Raw genomic sequence first — 18,671 nt, forward strand, 5'->3', positions numbered from 1 at the left:
ATTCTAGAAGCTAGATTAAGCATTGTAAGATAGACCTTGGGAGTCCCAGTCCAAGATCACGACATAGGAAGACCCTGAACACATCCCCTCCACAGACACACCAAATCTACACCTACTTACAGAGCAATTCTTCCTGAAGAACTGAGGGCCGATTGAACAGCTTCTGTATAACAAAAAATAGACCACAAAGAGAAAAGCACAAAAGAGGGAAAAACAAAGGGAAACTCCACCCCCAATGATGTGAACTATAGTGGGGAGGGATAGAACTAAGGGACCAGAAGCAGACTATCTGTCCTGAGGCATAGAAAAAAAAATTTATGGGGCGCCTGGGTGGCTCGGTTGGTTAAGTGTCGACTTCGGCTCAGGTCATGATCTCACGATTCATGGGTTGAGCCCCGTGTCGGGCTCTGTGCTAACAGCTAGCTCAGAGCCTGGAGCCTGTTTTGGACTCTGTGTCTCCCTCTCTCTCTGACCCTCCCCTGCTCACGCTGTACTCTCTCTCTCTCCCAGAAAGAAATTAAAAAAACATCAAAAGTAATTTTTTGTTATGGTTTAAAGGGCAACTACAATAGAATGGAACCAGCCCTAGAACACTGCCAAATGGGAGGGGGACTAAAACTCTCCTAGGGCTAGAGGAACTGGCAAGCACCACTGTCTATGATTCCCCCTCCAACTTAATAGTGAAGATGGGGGCAGGGTTCAGGTGCCATAGCTGGCCTGCCGCCTGGGCGAACCCTGGGCCCCTAGCACATACCAGCCTTTGATGACCTGGGACAAAGAAAAAGGTCACAATTTAAAAAAGCAACTAACATATAGTGGCTCAGTCAGTTAAATGTCCGACTTCAGCTCAGGTCATGATCTCACGGTTCATGGGTTCGATCCCTGAGTTAGGCTCTGTGCTTACAGCTTGGAGCCTGGAGCCTGCTTCAGAGTCTGTGTGTGTGTCTCTCTCTGCCCTTCCCACACTCAGGCTCTGTCCCTGTCTCAAAAATAAACATTAAAAAAAAAAAAAAGCAACTAGCATATAAAAGATCAACCCCTAGAACTTCCACCATATGGCAAGGTAGCTATTGAAATTCTCTCCAAGTGGACAAGCACTTCGATAGCTTGCACAAGAATAGAATCCAGGCACCCTAGCTAGCCTACTACCTCAGTGAGGTAGGTCACACAAGCCCCAGCCATCCTACCAAGACAGAACCATTGTGTGCACACTGGAATACTCCTGATCAGTGCTCACTACAGCTACAGCCCTTTTGCCAAAGTGATACATGTGCAAAGCACTCCAGAACACTCCAGGCCCATGTCATGTTGACTCCAGATAGTTCACCAGGCACCCATTGCATGGAGAACCCTAGGACCACCGCCCCTAGCCCCTGCATCCAGCTCTCACTCTGCTTCAGTTCCAGTCTCCCCACCAGGGCTCCCCCTGCATGAATCATTCTGGGATACACCAACTTGCACCAACTTCAGCTTTAGCCATCTTGCCAGGGCACCCTCAGCATGGAAAGCCCCAGAAGCCCTCTGCCCCATCTTGTACCCACTTCAGTTTTAATTATCCTGCCTGGGTTCTCTCTGTGTAGAGAGCCCTGGGACATCCCAGCTTGTACCCACTTCAGCTTCAGTCTTCCTACTAGAGTGTATAATGTGTAGGGTCCCATATACCCCCCCAACACAGCTTATACCCACTTTAGCTTCAGCTGTTGTGACACAGCACTCTGTGTGGAGAGTCCTCTGGTCACCCTGGCCCACACCTATTTCAGCTTCAGCTATACCACCAGAGAGGTCCCAGCATAGAGTGCCCCAGGACCCAGAGTACACAATAGCCACAGCTCCAGCCAGCCAACCAAAATCACCAGTCTCTTACAGTCTACACAGGGGATGGCAATACACAAGATCATTCCTTCAAGTTTAGAAGTAGGTGTTCCACATAATTCACAGAAACAAATCAAGCAAAATGAGGACAAAAGAATCTGTTTCAAACAAATGAGGAAGACAAAACCTCATAAAAAGAACTAAATGAAACAAAGATAAACAACCTACTTGAAAAAGAGTTTAAAGTAATGGTCATATAGATGCTGAATGCACAGGAGAGAAAAGTACATGAACTCAGTGAGAACTTTAACATGAATTTAAATATATAAAAAGCATCATTAGAGTTGAAGAATGTCATAACTAAAATGAAATATCCACAAGAGAGAAGTAACAGTAGATTAGAAGATGCAGAAGTAACCTGAAAGAAAGGGCACTGGAAAGCAACCAGCCTGAACAGCAAAAGAAAAAAGAATTGTAAAAAATGAGGATAGGTTAAAGGATACCTTGGACAGCATCAAACAAACAAGCATTCTCATTATAGGCATCCCAGAAGAAGAGAGAGAAAGGAGGACAAAACTTATCTGAAAAAAAATGATAGCTGAAAACTTTAATAACCTGGGAAAGGAAAAAGACATCCAGGTTCAGAAAGCAAAGTTGCAAACAAGACTAATCTAAAAGGTGTACACCATGACACATAATAATTAAAATGTCAAAAATTAAAAATGAAGAGAATTTTAAAAGCAGCAAGCAATAAGCAACTACTTATGTACAAGGGAAGCCCCATAAAGCTATCAACTGATTTTTCAGCAGAAATGTTGCAGGCCAGAAGCAAGTGGCATGATATATTCAAAGTACTGAAAGGAAAAAAACCTACAGTAAATAATATCTAGCAAAGTTATCATTCAGAATTGAAAGAGAAATAAAGAATTTCCCAAAGAAAAATTAAAGGGGTTCATCACCAGTAAGCTGGACTTACAATAAATGTTAAAAAGAAACTTCTCTAAGTGGAAAAGATAAAGCCATAGTTAGAAGAAAATTACTACAGGGGAAAAAAATGTCATGAATCTAAGGAAAAGAATGTCATGAGTAAAAGCAAATCTAATAGAGCAATCACTTAAAAAGCTAGTTAGAGGGTCAAAAGAAAAAAGTAATATATTTAATTACATCTAAAAAATTAGTTAGGGAGTACACAAATAAAAAGATATGATTATGATAATATACATAAAATACAAAAGGAAGGATAAAATAAAATTCTTTCAGAATGTATTCACACTTAAGTGACTATCAAATTAATATATACTGCTATATACTTAGAATGTTATATATGAAACTCATGGTAACAACAAACAAAAAACCTCTAATACATACACAAAAAATAAAGAGAAAGAAAACCAGTAATTACACCAAAGAAAGATGTCGATCACAAAGAAAGAGAGCAAGAGAAGAAGAACAGAGAACTACAAAAACAACCAGAAAACAATGAACAAAATGGCAAAGTACATACCTATTAGTAATTACTTTAAATGTAAATGGTCTAATGCCCCCATCAAAAGACATAGGGTGGTGGAATAAATAAAAATACAAGATCAACCCATCTATATGCTGCCTATGAAAGACTCACTTCAGACCTAAAGACACATACAGACTGAAAGTGAAAGGATAAAAAAGATATTCCATGCAAATAGAAGTAAAAAAAAATGGATACAATAAACAAAATAGACTTTAAAGCAAAAACTGTAACAAGAGACAAAGAAGACAATGATAAAGAGGTTAATCCAACAAGAGGATACAGCAATTATAAATATCTATGTAGTCAACAATGCAGCACCCAAATAAAGCAAGTATTAAAAGACATAAAGGGAGCTCTTTTCCTCCCTGGCTGCTTGAGGCTCTGCCGCCATCATGAACGACACAGTAACTATCTGGACCAGGAAGTTCATGACCAACCAACTACTTCAGCGGAAACAGATGGTCATTGATGTTCTTCACCCCAGAAAGGCAACAGTACCTAAGACAGAGATTCGGGAAAAACTAGCCAAAATGTACAAGACCACACCAGATGTCATCTTTGTGTTTGGATTCAGACCCATTTTGGAGGTGGCAAGACAACTGGCTTTGGCATGATTTATGATTCCTTGGATTATGCAAAGAAAAATGAACCCAAACATAGACTTGCAAGACATGGCCTGTATGAGAAGAAAAAGACATCCAGAAAACAGCGAAAGGAACGCAAGAACAGAATGAAGAAAGTCAGGGGAACTGCAACAGCCAATGTTGGTGCTGGCAAAAAGAAGTGAGCTGGAGATTGGACAACAGAAGGAGTAAAGATTCTGCAGTGACTATCTGGTGTTTTTGCAGATTTTCCATGAGAGGATTAATAAACTAACTGAGAACTTTAAAAAAAAAAAAGACATAAAGGGAGAAATTTACAGTAATACAATAATAGTAAAGGTCTATAACACACCACTTACGTCAGTGGACAGATCAGGCAGAAAATCAATAAGGAAATGGTATTTTGAATGACTTAACAGAAATATATAGAACATCCAAAACCAACAAAATATATATTCTATTCAAGTATACAAGAAACATCTCCTGGACAGACCACATGTTAGGCCACAAGACAAGTCTCAATAAATTTAAGATTACTGGAATCATATCAAACATCCTTTCTGACCATTAACAGTATAAAAACTACAAAATCAGAACAAGAGAAAAATGTGGAAAAAAACCCAAACAGATGGAGGCTAACCAATGTGCTACTAAGAACCAATAGGTCAATGAAGAAACCAAATAGAAATTTTAAAAATAAATGGAGAAGAATAAAAATAAAAATATAGTGGTCCAAATCTTTAAGGGAGTGAAAGTAGTTTTAAGTGGAAAATTTAGAGCAGTACAGATCTACCTCAATCAACAAGAAAAATCTCATATAAACAATCTAACCATAAACCTAAAATAACTAGAAAATAAAAACAAAGCCTGGGCGCCTAGGTGGTTCAGTCGGTTAAGCATCTGACTCCTGATTTCAGCTCAGGTCATGATCTCATGGTTCATGAGTTCAAGCCCCACATCGGGTTCTGTGCTGACAGTGCAGAGCCTGCTTGGGATTCTCTGTCTCTCCCTCTCTCTACCCCTCCTGTGCTCTCTCTCTTTCATTTTCTTTCAAAACAAATAAATAAACTTAAATAGATAGATAGATGATAGAGAGATAGATAGATAGATAGATAGATGATAGATAAAAATGAAAAAACATAAAGCCCAAAGTGAGTAGAAGGAAAGATAATACCAGAAATAAATACTAAAAAGTCAATAGAAAACTCAATGAAGAGTTGTTTTTTTTTAAAAGATAAACAGAGTTGATAAACTTTTAGCCAGACTCATTAAAAACAAACAAACAAAAAAGAAAGTGGGCCCAAATAAGCAAAATCAGAAATGAAGAAGGATAAGTAACAACTGACATTGAAGAAAAATGCAAAGGATTATAAGAAACTACTAAATAAATTATATGTCAACAAACTGGACAACCTGGAAGAAATAAATAACTTCCTAGAAACATAGAAACTTACAAAAATGAATCAGGAAGAAATAGAAAATCTAAACAGACCATTTAGTAGTAATGAAATTCAACAGATAATCAAAAAGTTTCCAACAAACAAAAGTCCACATCCAGACTGATCCACAGGTGAATTCACCAAACATTTGAAGAAGAGTGAATATCTATTCTTCTCAAACTGTTCCAAAAGATAGAAGAAAAGGGAAAGCCTCTAAATACACTTTATGAGGTCAACAATATCCTGATAACAAAACCAAAGACACTACTAAACAGAAAACTATAGGGCAAGAACCCTGATGAACACAGATACAAAACTTCTTAACAAAATATTAACAAACTGCATTAGCAACACATTAAAAGGATCATTCACCATCATCAAGTGAAATTTATTCCAAGGATGGAAGGATGATTCATTATATGCAAAACACTCAATGTGACACATCACATTAACAAAATGAAGGATAAAAGTAATAAGATTATCCCAATAGATGTGCAAAAAGTATTTGATAAAATTCAACATCAGTTCATGATGAAAACTCTTAGCAAAATGAGTTTAGATGGAACATACCTCAACATTATAAAAGTAATATATAACAAAATCTGCAGGTAACATCATACTCAATGGTGAAAAACAGAGCTTTTCCTTTCAGATCAGGACAAGACACGGATGTCCACTCTTGCTACTTTTTAACATAATACTGGAAGTCTTAGTTCCAGCAGTCAAACAAGAAGAAAATTGTTAGAACAAATTAATGCAGTAATGTTTTGGGATACAAAATTAATATGAAAATATCTGTTGCTTTTCTACACACTAAAAATTAACTAACAAACTAAAAAAAAAAAAAAAAACAATCCCACTTACAATTGGACTGAAAAGTATGAAATATCTAGGGATAAGCATAACCAAGGAGGTGAAAGGCTATACTCTGAAAACTATAAAACAGTGATAAAAGAAATTAAAGACAACACAAATAGAAAGATATCCCATGCATATGTACTGACAGAATATCATTAAAATATCCATGCTACCCAGATCTATCAACAAATTCAATGCAATTCCTATCAAAATGCCAATAGCATTTTCCCCAAACTAGAACAAACAATCCTAAAATTCGTATGGAACCACAAAAGACCCCAAATAGCCAAAGCAGTCTTGAGAAAGAAGAACAAAGCTAGAGGTATCACAATTCCAGATTTCAAGATTTACTACATAGTTGTAATAATGAAAACATGGTACACACACACACACACACACACACACACACACACACGACACATAGTCCACTGGAAGAGAATAGAATGCCCAGAAACAAACCATATTTATATGGTCAATCTATGACAAAAGAGGCAAGAACATCCAATGGGAAGATAACAATTTTCTTCAAAAAATGGTGTTAGGAAAACTGAACAGCTACATGCAAAAGAATAAAACTATGCCACTTTCTCATACCATATATAGAAATAAACTGCAGATGGATAAAAGTCCTAAATGAGAGACCTAAAGCCATAAAACTCCTAGAAGAAAAGCTTCCCTCTTTTCCCACTACTGTCCAATAATCTGTGTTTCAGACAAAGCTTACTTCTATAACATAGAAAATACTGATTTGTAGCAAAATAATGAATCTAGATATGGTTTCCCAGTTTAGGAAATGAAGATTATAGAGGAAAAAGATCAATGGAAACTATCCAATTTGAAATGCAGATAAAAAGTGATTAACAACAACAACAAAAATGGAAACCCAGAAACATGTGGGATAATACCAAAAATTCTACCAGACATGTAACTAGTGTTCCAGAAAGAGAGGTAGAGAGAGGATGGAACAGAAAAACACATTTGAAAAAAATAAAAGGCTGAAAGTTTCCCCAATTTTGTGAAAGATATAAATTTCTAAATGTAAGAAGCTCTGTAACTCTTAAACAGAATGAATTTGAAGGAAAAAATCTAGGCATATTATAATCAAATTGTTGAAAATAAAAGTTATAAAAATTTTGAAAGTAGCCATGGGAAATGACAAATTATATACAAGGGAATCAAAAGTCAAAACACCACACATTCTCATTTAGAAACACTGTAAAGCAGAAAACAGTGGAACATTTTAAAAGTGTTCGGCACCTTAAAAACAAGCACACACATACAAACTGTCAACCCAGGAATTTAAATACATCAAAAATGTTCTTCAAGAATAAAAGCAAAAAAGAGAGGAATTTTTAGATAAAGGAAGGTAAGGTCATGGGTTCAACATGGCGGAGAAGTAGGGGGCTCCGTACTTTCCACCCGCATCTCTCAAAGAAGAGCTGAAGCCAAAGGACTCTGAACTCCATGAATCTGGGAGGAAAGAAGACAGAGTCTATTAGGAAGGCAGACTCATAAGTGTGTGATTGGGAACTGAGGGAGATAAAAAAAAAAAAGAAAGGGCTGGAACACGGAGGTGTGGAGGGGAAGGATCCCCTTCTGTCGAGGGACAAAGGGAAGAGAAAGAGCAGCTGGGGAAAAGTAGGATTGTATCTGGATAAGAGAAAAACCTCAGACCAGAATGGAGAGGGGTTCTATCATCCCATTTCTAACTGTGGAGCTTTCTTTGGACTGGGGCTGGTTCCCCTGTTCCTGTGCCTGGGGACGAGGGGAGTACCCTCCGCGTTCAGTGGTACCACAAGGGCACAGTCCTGTGCTGAAGTGCTGCGGCTCGTGGGATTACACTTTGGGTGGCATCATTAACGGGCATGGAATGGGAGCTTGAAACGCAGTTGGACATGAGCATAGGAGATGTCCCACCTTGTCTGTGCCTGCGGTACAGTGAGGCCAGGTCCAAAGGAGTGATTTGGGACACCCGGTCCATGGAGAAGGGACTGGGGTGGGGTGTCACCAATTTTCTCTCCACAACCACCAAGTCAGGGCCTCATGGATTGGTCCACTGAGCCCACAGTAGAGACAGGACTTGCCTACACCAAACCATGCCCATCTGCACTGGGTAGCTTCTTATCTGCAGGAGCTGAATAGATGTTGCAGAAACAGATGGTTCCCTCCTCCAGCACTGCTGCATTGCCTGGATTAACCCTAGGTGAATTCTTGTTATTCAGATATATTCTTCCTTTTCTTACCTCCTCTCCTCTAGGCTGGTTACTCTGGTTATTGGATTGCTTAAACAGATGTATTTAATCCATCCTTTTAATGCATGTTCTACACCTCCTTCATTACTTTGTTTTCTCTCTCTCTCTCTCTGGAATAATAAGGCCATGTAGTTTCTCTAGGTAATATTATCTTCATTTCTTTCTCCTCGCCTCCTTCCATATTGTCCTTTTTTTCTCTCCAGATTAAGCCTTTTAGTCTCTATGCCTGGTCAGTGTTCATTTTCTACTTATCCCCACCTCTTTCATTTCCTCTTTGTATATGTTCTTCCATCAGCACCGCCTCCACCCTGCTTTTTATTTGTGGCTGGGATTTCTCATTTTATGCTTTAGGACTGTCTTTTATTTATTGTTTATTGTTGGGTTTGGTTTTTTTTTGGTCTGTTTGCTAGCTTGTTTGATTTCTTTGTGTGTTTGCATGTTCACGTTCCCTGTTTGTCTGTTTGTCTTTTTTCCATTACAGGGCTACTTTAAGACACAAACCAAAGCACACATGGTGGGGAGTCTAGTACATCACTACGAGTAGGGAAATAAAATAACCAAAGTCACAACAATATAGAGCAAGTGACACCCTTAAAAAACACTTCCTGAATGGCCAGGCCCTGGACAGTGTATGAACCTCCTTTAATACAGCAGTACTTGCAGATGCAGAGCACATAACAAGCTTTTAAAACTTGCAAGAGACAGAACGCTAGTCAAAATGATGAAATGGAAGACGTCTCCACAAAAGAAATTCCAGGAAGAAGTGACAGCTAAAGAATTGATCAAAACAGATATAAGCAACATAACTGAACAAGAATTAAGAGCAATAGTCATAAAATTAATCGCTGAGCTTGAAAGAGGCATAGAAGACAGCAAAGATTCCATTGCTGCAAAGATCATGGATCTTAAAAATATTTATGATGAATTTAAAAATGCTATAAATGAGGTGCAAAATAAAATGGAGGCGGCCACTGTGCAGATTGAAGAGCAGAGAGGAGAATAGGTGAATTAGAAGATAAAATTACAGAAAAAAAGGAAACTGAGAAAAAAAGAGATAAATTGATTCAGGAGCACAAAAGGAGAATTCGAGAACTGAGTGATGCAATCAAATGGAACAAAATCCGTAACATAGGAATTCCAGAAGAAAAAGAAGAGAGACAAAGGTGTTGAAGGAATACTTGAACAAGTCATAGCTGAGAACTTCTCCAATCTGGGGAAGGAAACAGACAGTGAAATCCAAGAGGCACAGAGAACTCCTCTCAGATGTAACTTGAATCGGCATCTTCTACCTAACATATCATAGTGAAACTGGCAAAATAAAAGGATAATGAGAGAATTCTGAAAGCAGCTAGGGATATATGGGCCTTAACAATACAAAGGTAGACATATAAGAGTAGTAGCAGATCTATCTACTGAAACTTCGCAGGCCAGAAAGGAATGGCAGGAAATCTTCAATATGATGAACAGAAAAAATATGCAGCCAAGAATCCTCTATCCAGCAAGCCTGTCATTCAGAATTGAAGGAGAGAGAAAGCTTTTCCCAAATAAACAAAAATTGAAGAAATTCATCACCACTAAACCAACCCTATAAGAAATCCTAAGGAGACTCTATGAGGGAAATGTTGCAAGGAACACAAGGTACCAGAGATACCACTACAAGCATGAATTCTACAGAGAACACAATGACTCTAAACCCATATTTTTCAATAATAACTGAATGTAAATGGACTAAATGCTCCAATCAAAAGACATAGGGTATCAGAATGGATAAAAAAACAAGATCTATCTATTTGCTGTCTACAAGAGACTCATTTTAGACCTGAGGACACCTTCAGATTGAAAGTGAGGGAATGGAGAAATATCTACCATGCTACTGGAAGTCAAAAGAAAGTTGGAGGAGCCATACTTATGTCGGACAAACTGAACTTTAAAGTAAAGGCAGTAACAAGAGATGAAGAAAGGCATTATATAATAATTATAGGGTCTCTCCATCAGAAAGAGCTGACAATTATAAATGTCTGTGCACCAAATTTGGAAGCACTCAAATATATAAAACAATCACAAACATAAGCAATCTTATTGATAAGAAAGTGCTAATTGCAGGGGATTTTAATACTCCACTTCCAGCATTGGATAGATCAACTAGACAGAAAATCACTAAAGAAACAATGGCCCTGAATGATACATTGGACCAGATTGAGTTGACATATATTTATGTCTCTACATCCCAAAACTATAGAATTCACTTTCTTCTTGAGTGCACATGGTATATTCTCCAAGACAGACCACATACAAAGCAATCCTCAACAGATATAAAAGAATTGAGATCATACTTTGCACACCTTCAGATCACAATGCTATGAAACATGAAATCAACCACAGAAAAAAGCCTGGAAAACCTCCAAAAACATGGAGGATAAAGGACACCCTACTAAAGAATGAATGGGCCAATCAGGCAACTAGAGAAGAAATTTTAAAATATATGGAAACAAATGAAAATAAAACAACCCAAACTCTTTGGAATCCAGCAAAGGAAGTCCTAAGAGGAAAACACATTGCAATCCAAGCCCATCTCAAGACACTAGAAAAAGTGCAAATACAAAATCTAACAGCACATCTAAAGAAACTAGAAGCAGAGCAGCAAGAACACCCCAAACACAGCAGAAGAAGAGAAATAATAAAGATCAGGGCAGATATAAACAATACAGAATTAAAAAAAAAAAAAAAAAAAAACAACTGTTGAACACATCAATGAAACCAAGAGTCAGTTTTAAAAAATAAACAAAATTGTTAAACCTCTAGCCAGGCTTCTCAAAAAGAAAAGAAGGAGCACCCAAATAGACAAAATCACGAATGAAAATGGATTTATTACAACCAATCCCTCAGAAATACAAGCAATTATCAGGGAATACTATGAAAAATTATATGCCAACAAACTAGGCAGCCTGGAAGAAATGGACAAATTCATAAACACCCACACACGACCAAAACTCAAACGGGAAGAAAAAGAAAATCTGAACAGATCCAAACTAGTGAAGAAATTGAATCAGAAATCAAAAATCTCCTGACAAATAAGAGCCCTGGACCAGATGGCTTCCTTGGGTAATTCTACCAGACATTTAAAACAGAGTTAATACCCATTCTTCTCAAGGTGTTCCAAAAAATAGAAATGGAAGGAAATACTCAAGTATTAGTAAAATCAGAGGATCTGATTAATACTATTAACCACCTTGACCTAACTAATTTTTAAAGTCTATAAAGCAGAAATGAACAGAGTTTCAGGGGAAAATCCATAATAATAGAATTTTAACTTACCTCTCTCAAAATTAAATATCAAACAATAAAAACTTAACAAAGATTTAAAATACAAAGCAAACACAATTTCAAGTTTGACCTTTGTGTTAGGAAATGTGTTCTTTTCAAGCATACTTGGAACTTTATGGTAATTAATTGTGTATGTATAATTATAAAGCAAATCACAGTAAATTTTGCAGAGCTAGTATCACGCCACATTCTCAGATTACAGTTAATTTCCAAATCTATAACAAAACACATTTTTAGAAATTAGAAAACAAATGTGTGACTCATGTCAAAGGAAAATTACAAAATACTTCAAATTGAATATTAATGAAATTGCAAATTTTTAATAAAATTAATATCATGATCTCATGATGTGTGGGGTTGAGCCCCAAGTCAAGCTATGTACTAACAGCACAGAGCTTGCTTAGGATTCTCTCTCTCCTTTGTCTCTCTGCCCCTCCCTCCCTCTCTCTCTCAAGATAAATACCTAGCAATTCAAAAGAATAGATTTTTTTAAGATAAATACAGTACACAAATGTATCTCTTCTTTCTATGATTTTCTTTTCTTTTCCTTTTCTCCAGCTTACTTTATTATAAGAATACAGTATATGATACATGTAACATACAAAATATGTATTAATTGACTCTGTTTATCATAAGGCTTCTAGTCAATAGTATGCCATTATTAGATGTATTTTGGAGGAGTCAAAAGTTATACATATGTAGATTTTCAACTGCATGGGGATCAGTGCCTCATTTCCCATATTGTTTAGGGCTAATTATACAGAAAACAACTCTAACTGATAAATATGGATATGGTGAAACACATGAAAGTATTAAATATATAATCCAGCCAAAAAGAACTTGTATAGAAGTTGACTTTTGAGATGAATAGAAGTAAACAGAAAATTTATGAATAAATCATGTTACACACAAATAAAAGACATAAGGATTTTAGGGGGAGGGAGAGGAGAAAAAGTAAACACATCATAGAAACAAATATTTAAATCTGAGTGGGAGGTATAGCAAATACCTACCCAAGTTTTCTATAATGACAATCTGTAAATGAAGCATCTGAAAGTAAGTGAGTAAATGCAAAGTAATCCCTAAGACAAGCTGCTAGGTTAAATGTTGTAATAATTTAATAATTTGTAAATGGAACAGGTACATGTGGTACAAAAAAAGACAGACCAACCCAAGATGGCATAAGGGCATCTTGTGGTTTATGGGTCATCCATTATAAAAAAACATCATATTAAAAATTTTCTAAATGACACTATAATAAATGCTCAGAAACTATAAAGTAGACTGTGTTTGAAAAACTGCTAGGTTTTAACCTATTTTTATAAACAACTATTGGCATAATGTAAACATGGAACTCAGATCACTACCAATATTTTAAGAAATAATATGGTCATCTGAATAAAAGACATTCATACATTTGAACTTTTTATTCTGCCCAGTTAGGTAGACAGGTACAATATAAACCTTAAATACATCCTTTTGATAAGGAAGATAATAAGAAATACAATCTACAATGAAAACCATGGTTTTCATAATTTAATGGAATCAGATGGTAGAAACAGAGGTGAGTGAGAGAGTCTAGAAAATGACAAACTATAAACCAGTTTAGGAATTAGGTCTGAAAGTCAGGTCTATATGGTGTCATTCTCACTATCTCCTTAACCCTTAAAACTGGCCAAATTTTCTAAATTATCTCCTGTGCTTCAGATATATCAACCATCCATCATTCAGTTTTGGTTGGAAAGCTCTCTATATAAGTATCACAAAGTGAGAAAGTGAATAGATAGGGGAGGGGCGAGTACAGAAAGTTTGGAGTATAATGTGGGAATTTGAAGGAGGTATAAAGAGGTATTTACAATCAGAAGCTACAATCCACTACTTTCTTCCAAACACACTGATACCACATGTTCTGTTTCAATTCTAGGCACTATATCTCCAGAATTTATTTCCTTGGAAAGCATACACCTTACCATGTGGAATTGTAGTCTGGAAAGGACGACTTGGGCTTTTCAGGTTCCATAAAGTCAAGCTACCATCTGAATGGCTGCACATGAATTGTTTGCCCTCATGATGCCAATCAATTGAATGAATAGCCTAATGAAATAGCAATTAAAAACAAGTAGAGGGGGGAAAAAGTTGATATGTTATAGCATTCTATATTCCAAAGGAATGGTATTCTAAGATAAAATTATTATAGCAACAACACTTAATAAACATGCATAATTTTTCTGGCCCAGATCATACTATCTTTGGCTTCAGTCCTCCATAGCCTTATAGAAGACTATAAAAAATAATCTCCTGAGATAAAAGTTAGGTACATTTAATAATATCATTATATCCTAGAACTTTTTGTTGTAAATTCTGTGTCCTCCCTGTATCCTATATGATTATTTGAAAAATTATTTACATTAAAGTAACAAGGTTATCTGAAGATAACTTCTGGAAAGGTAGAGGCCTAATTCCACTTAAAGTAGCCAATTTAAAAAAATAATTTACATAAGAGCTACCATCTGAAGGCATACTATGTGCCAGACCCCTTAGCAAACACTTTATTTATATTAACTCCATTAATTTTATTAAAAAGGTATTATTTTTTCCAACTTGCACATGGTGAAATAGGCCTACAGAAACTGATATACTTGTTCAGGTCACACAATTCAAAGCCAAGGGCTGTCTAACCACAAAAGTCACAGTCTCAATCATTTTACCATATTGGCTCTGTCATAAATTATTTAATTGGCTTGGTAATTTAGGGTTTAAAGAAGAAGGGTTTAAAATTTTTTTTATATTTCTAATTTCTCTCTGTGTGAAATACATAAAATTAAAAAATAATTATTCCAGTTTCACATATTGTTTTATTCCCACAGTACCTTGTATAAAGTAGATATTCAACATCTGTTGAATGAATAACAATGTTATCACATATTTCCACAGCTTGGTATTCTTTCTAAATGATAAAGTTTATATGGACTTTTGATAATGTGCTAATAAGCACAATAAAGGGAAGCTCTAGTAGACATAAAAGCTGAATGGATATATATAACATTACCCTTTCCTTAAAGGAAATTTCAAAATCACAAGATAGGAAGACTGAAATAAATGAATATTAATAATAGTTATTATTTGGAACTTTTATTTTTAGGTTTATATTTGTATACACACATATACGCCATATACTAAGATATTTAGTATTTAAAACTAATTTATTGTTTGTTTTCCTAACAGTATTATTAGAGTTATAGATAACTGATGGCTAGAGTAATCATTAAACATATTATAAAAGAACATAGGATATGAGCTGTACCTCAAGATAAGTAAGATTTAATTAAATGAAAAAGATACCATGAAACTCTGGACTAATTTTCTCTGTTCATTACTAGATAAGCCTTTTTTTTTTTTTTTTTTGCCAGGGTTCAGTAGAGGCAATTGGAGGAAAACACTCTTCATCTTCTCTTTTGCTCATTCTCACTTTTGTAGGTGGCTCAAGGGAAATGTGTTAACTTGATGAAACTCAGTCAACATAAAGTTCTCTCAGACTACTTTGCTATGAATGATGGAGGCAGAGAGATCATCTCCAACCCTAACCCTTCTTCCTATTTTACTGAATTTCTACCTAATAGGGAAGACAAATACAAAAATAATAGCTACAACATAAAAGCAAAATAAGTCTAAGTATCATAAAGTACCTTACTTAATATATGCTTATAGGTAAGAATGGCCATCTAAAACCAGCTAGTTATTAGAGAGTGTCAAATAATACATTAGTAAAGAGCTGGCATTTGAATAGATTTAATGGAGAAGTATCCAGTTTCTATTAATTTGATTATACCCTACTCCTTTCTTAAAAAAAGGACTTTAAGTGTTCTGAAAAAAAAACCCAACAAAACAAAAAACAAACAAAAACCCACCCAAATATAATATAACTAATACAAGAAGAATTTAGAAAGATAGAAAATAAAATATGGAAGATAAACCACTAGCTAGTTTGGTCAACTTGGCGGTCAACAACAAAAAAGAAAAAGGAAACCCAAAAAAGCAGATACAAATATGGAAAGAGGAAAAACAGCGGCTACTCAAGGTATTACAATGTTATCCTCATGTCAAACTCTGAGGGTTTTTGCTGTGAGTGATTATTTAGAAATATTGATGTAATGAAACAAAAATGTCACAGCTAATGTGGGAGTAAATTCATATAGTTATTTCTGAAAATCATGTTGGCTTTACAAAACAAACCTTTCAATTCATCAATGGCTATTCATCAAGGAGCTAGGTAGGTAGTCCAAATAGCAGTTCAGTGGCTAAAAAGGTAATAGGATTTTGATATGCAAAAGAGGAAAGAAGGGAATTCATGATAAGGGATTAGCTGGAACAAAGGCTAGGAGGTGGAAAATAAATGGTGTGTTTAGGAGACAGTAATATGCCTGAAGTGTGAGGAGTGCTTATGAAGATTCATAGCATTAAACTAAAGGGAAAAGATAACATTGGGATCTTAAATCTCCTGTCAAGGAATATAGATTTTGTACTTTTGATAATTGGGAGACATTCAAAGTTTCTGAGGTAGAGAATTAAATGATCTATGTCTTAAAATAATAATCTTGTTAGTGAAAGATATCTTACCTGAAAAGGTAAGATATCAGAGGAAATGCAATTAGTTAAAAGGCTACCATAGTCTTGTAGGCAAAAGATAACAACCTAGACTAGAACATTGAATGTGGGAATGAAAAACAGAGGAAATGAATGACAGACAATATAACAGAATCAAGAGACTATAAAACTGATAGCACATGATATATAAACAAAAAAGACCAAATATGACTCTGAAGGTTACAAACTAGGATAATCAAAATTTAAAAACTGAAAAAGAGAACACAAAGCAAGGGTTAGGTTTTTAAATGTAAATTCAGTGTCAATGAGATATTTATCTGGGCTTATTTGATAGATTGTTAGATATATGGATCAAGAGTTCAGGTGAAACGTTAGGATTAGAGATACATCGATTTTAAATTTATTAACATAAAATTGATATTTGAAATGATGGGAGAAGACCTGACTATAAATGAAAACTGGGTGAGAAATGAAGAGGGTAAAGACAGAATCCTGAAGAGTATCTATAGTTTAAAGGAAAACTAAGGAAAGAAGTGATGGAGGAAGGAGAGGTGAAAAATGTAGACAGACACAGACTAAGAAAGAAACAATATTAAGGTTTAATGAGAAACCTGAAAGACTATGAAGGAGTCACTATTTAACTAATCAAGAGATCATTGGTGACTTATTAGAAATCATTTCATAATAGTATTACAAGTGAATCCTAAATACGAGAGGTAAAGTGTTGAGGAAAGTTTTAAAAGTTTGGCAGTAAAATGATATATATAACTATCTCCATTTAAATAATAGGATATATAATTATGCATCAAAGTAAATAGTATATATGTATATATATGTATGTGTAAGTCAATATTTAATATGACTTTTAGGCATAAAGTAGGTGTAGTCTAGTACTCTACTGACTTAAACACTGTTAATGTTGATTTGAACATTTCTTTGAAAAATTACTATTGCTCACTTTTTAAGGTTAGAACTCTTTCTTTTACACTGTTTGAGGCCATAAAAAAGTAGCTGATTCAGCATTTTGCTCTGGATTTCCTTTTTCAACGGCCTACTCTATTTCCAATTGGCTAAATACTTAGATAATATTTGTACTTTTATCGAGCTATGAGTCATTTTTATATTTTATGTATTTAACAAAAGAAAAATCTAGCTTAACTCCCTAGGGCCTTCTCTCCTTATGATTCAAGATGCACTAGAAGTTCATCACACAGAGCATAATTGTATAACATCACCTGCCAGAGTACCTTTCACCAATCATGACCAAATTATACAACTGAGTACTTCTGAACTCATTATGTCATTATGACAATTATCTTGTATATGCCATAAAATCTTAGTTTGCCAGAATCACTAAGAAAGGAATTGGGGGTGTGTGTGGTTATGAAATAGCCAACAGCCTCTATCTTTAAGCATCAAATTTAAAAATTCAACTGTTATGAAAGGACAGGAGGTAGAACATGAAGAAATGTGTTTTTTTTTTTTTATTTTTCTATTTATCTCAGCATTGTCTTAAATTCTTCTGCATTCTTCCCATTTAAGTGCAGGTGATACCCGCAGGTGATTATTGGCCTGTATTTTCCTCCTAACTCTCCCTACTTTATCATTTTAAAACTGAATTGAGAGTTTACATGATCACATTTATTCCCACAACTATAAGAGATAATTACCCTTTTTCACTTTTTGCCCCAATCTATCTTCATGTTAGATTCTTCTGAAAGGGGAAATCATCAATGGAATAGAATCAATCTTTAAACAACTAGAGTATCAATGCAGTCTATTCCCTGATAAACAGCAGCTCATTCCTCTCTCTAAATGAAAACCTCAAGGTCTCAACTATGTACAATAAAACTTTCTTCAAGATCGTACTGACTCTTATTATTAAATATAATATTTAGAAAATCAATCTTTATTCTGAGAATGCAAGTATTGTATGATAAGGGCTTTCAAACTGACCTCTTAAATTTTTTGCCACAGAAAAATAATTTTCTAAGGAAGTTGTGAATAATGTCTTTAAAGATCTAACCATGGAACGTAAAGAAGGAAAAGGATAGATATTAGGCATCAATGTACATAAGATGCCAAAAGGGACCCAAAAATAGTCAGTCAATGCAGAATTCTCATTCAGGAGAACCACCCAGAGTTAAAACTTGTGCAAATGCCAACGGGCAATATGAGGCACTGGGTCAGAACCAAGCAGTTTCCCGATGATAAAAATCGGATTGTACAAAGCTTAGAGTAGAAAACAGGCACAAAGTTATAATACCCT

The 18,671-nt window shown here is 35.4% G+C and overlaps 1 protein-coding gene and 1 pseudogene across 1 annotated transcript in view; one reads left to right on the top strand and one right to left on the bottom strand.

Annotated features, from left to right (window-relative positions):
* Nucleotides 1-18,671, bottom strand: part of STXBP5L (syntaxin binding protein 5 like) — a 360,126-nt gene that overhangs the window by 179,485 nt on the left and 161,970 nt on the right. Inside the window, exon 9 of the mRNA XM_039248873.1 lies at nt 13,768-13,891. Within this exon, the coding sequence (XP_039104804.1) occupies nt 13,768-13,891 (124 nt within the window). The remainder of the gene's footprint in view (nt 1-13,767; nt 13,892-18,671) is intronic.
* Nucleotides 3,682-4,221, top strand: LOC120242895 (annotated as a pseudogene).

This window comes from Hyaena hyaena, unplaced genomic scaffold (assembly GCF_003009895.1).
Source record: "Hyaena hyaena isolate Hyena2069 unplaced genomic scaffold, ASM300989v1 scaffold_321, whole genome shotgun sequence".
Taxonomy (NCBI): domain Eukaryota; kingdom Metazoa; phylum Chordata; class Mammalia; order Carnivora; family Hyaenidae; genus Hyaena; species Hyaena hyaena.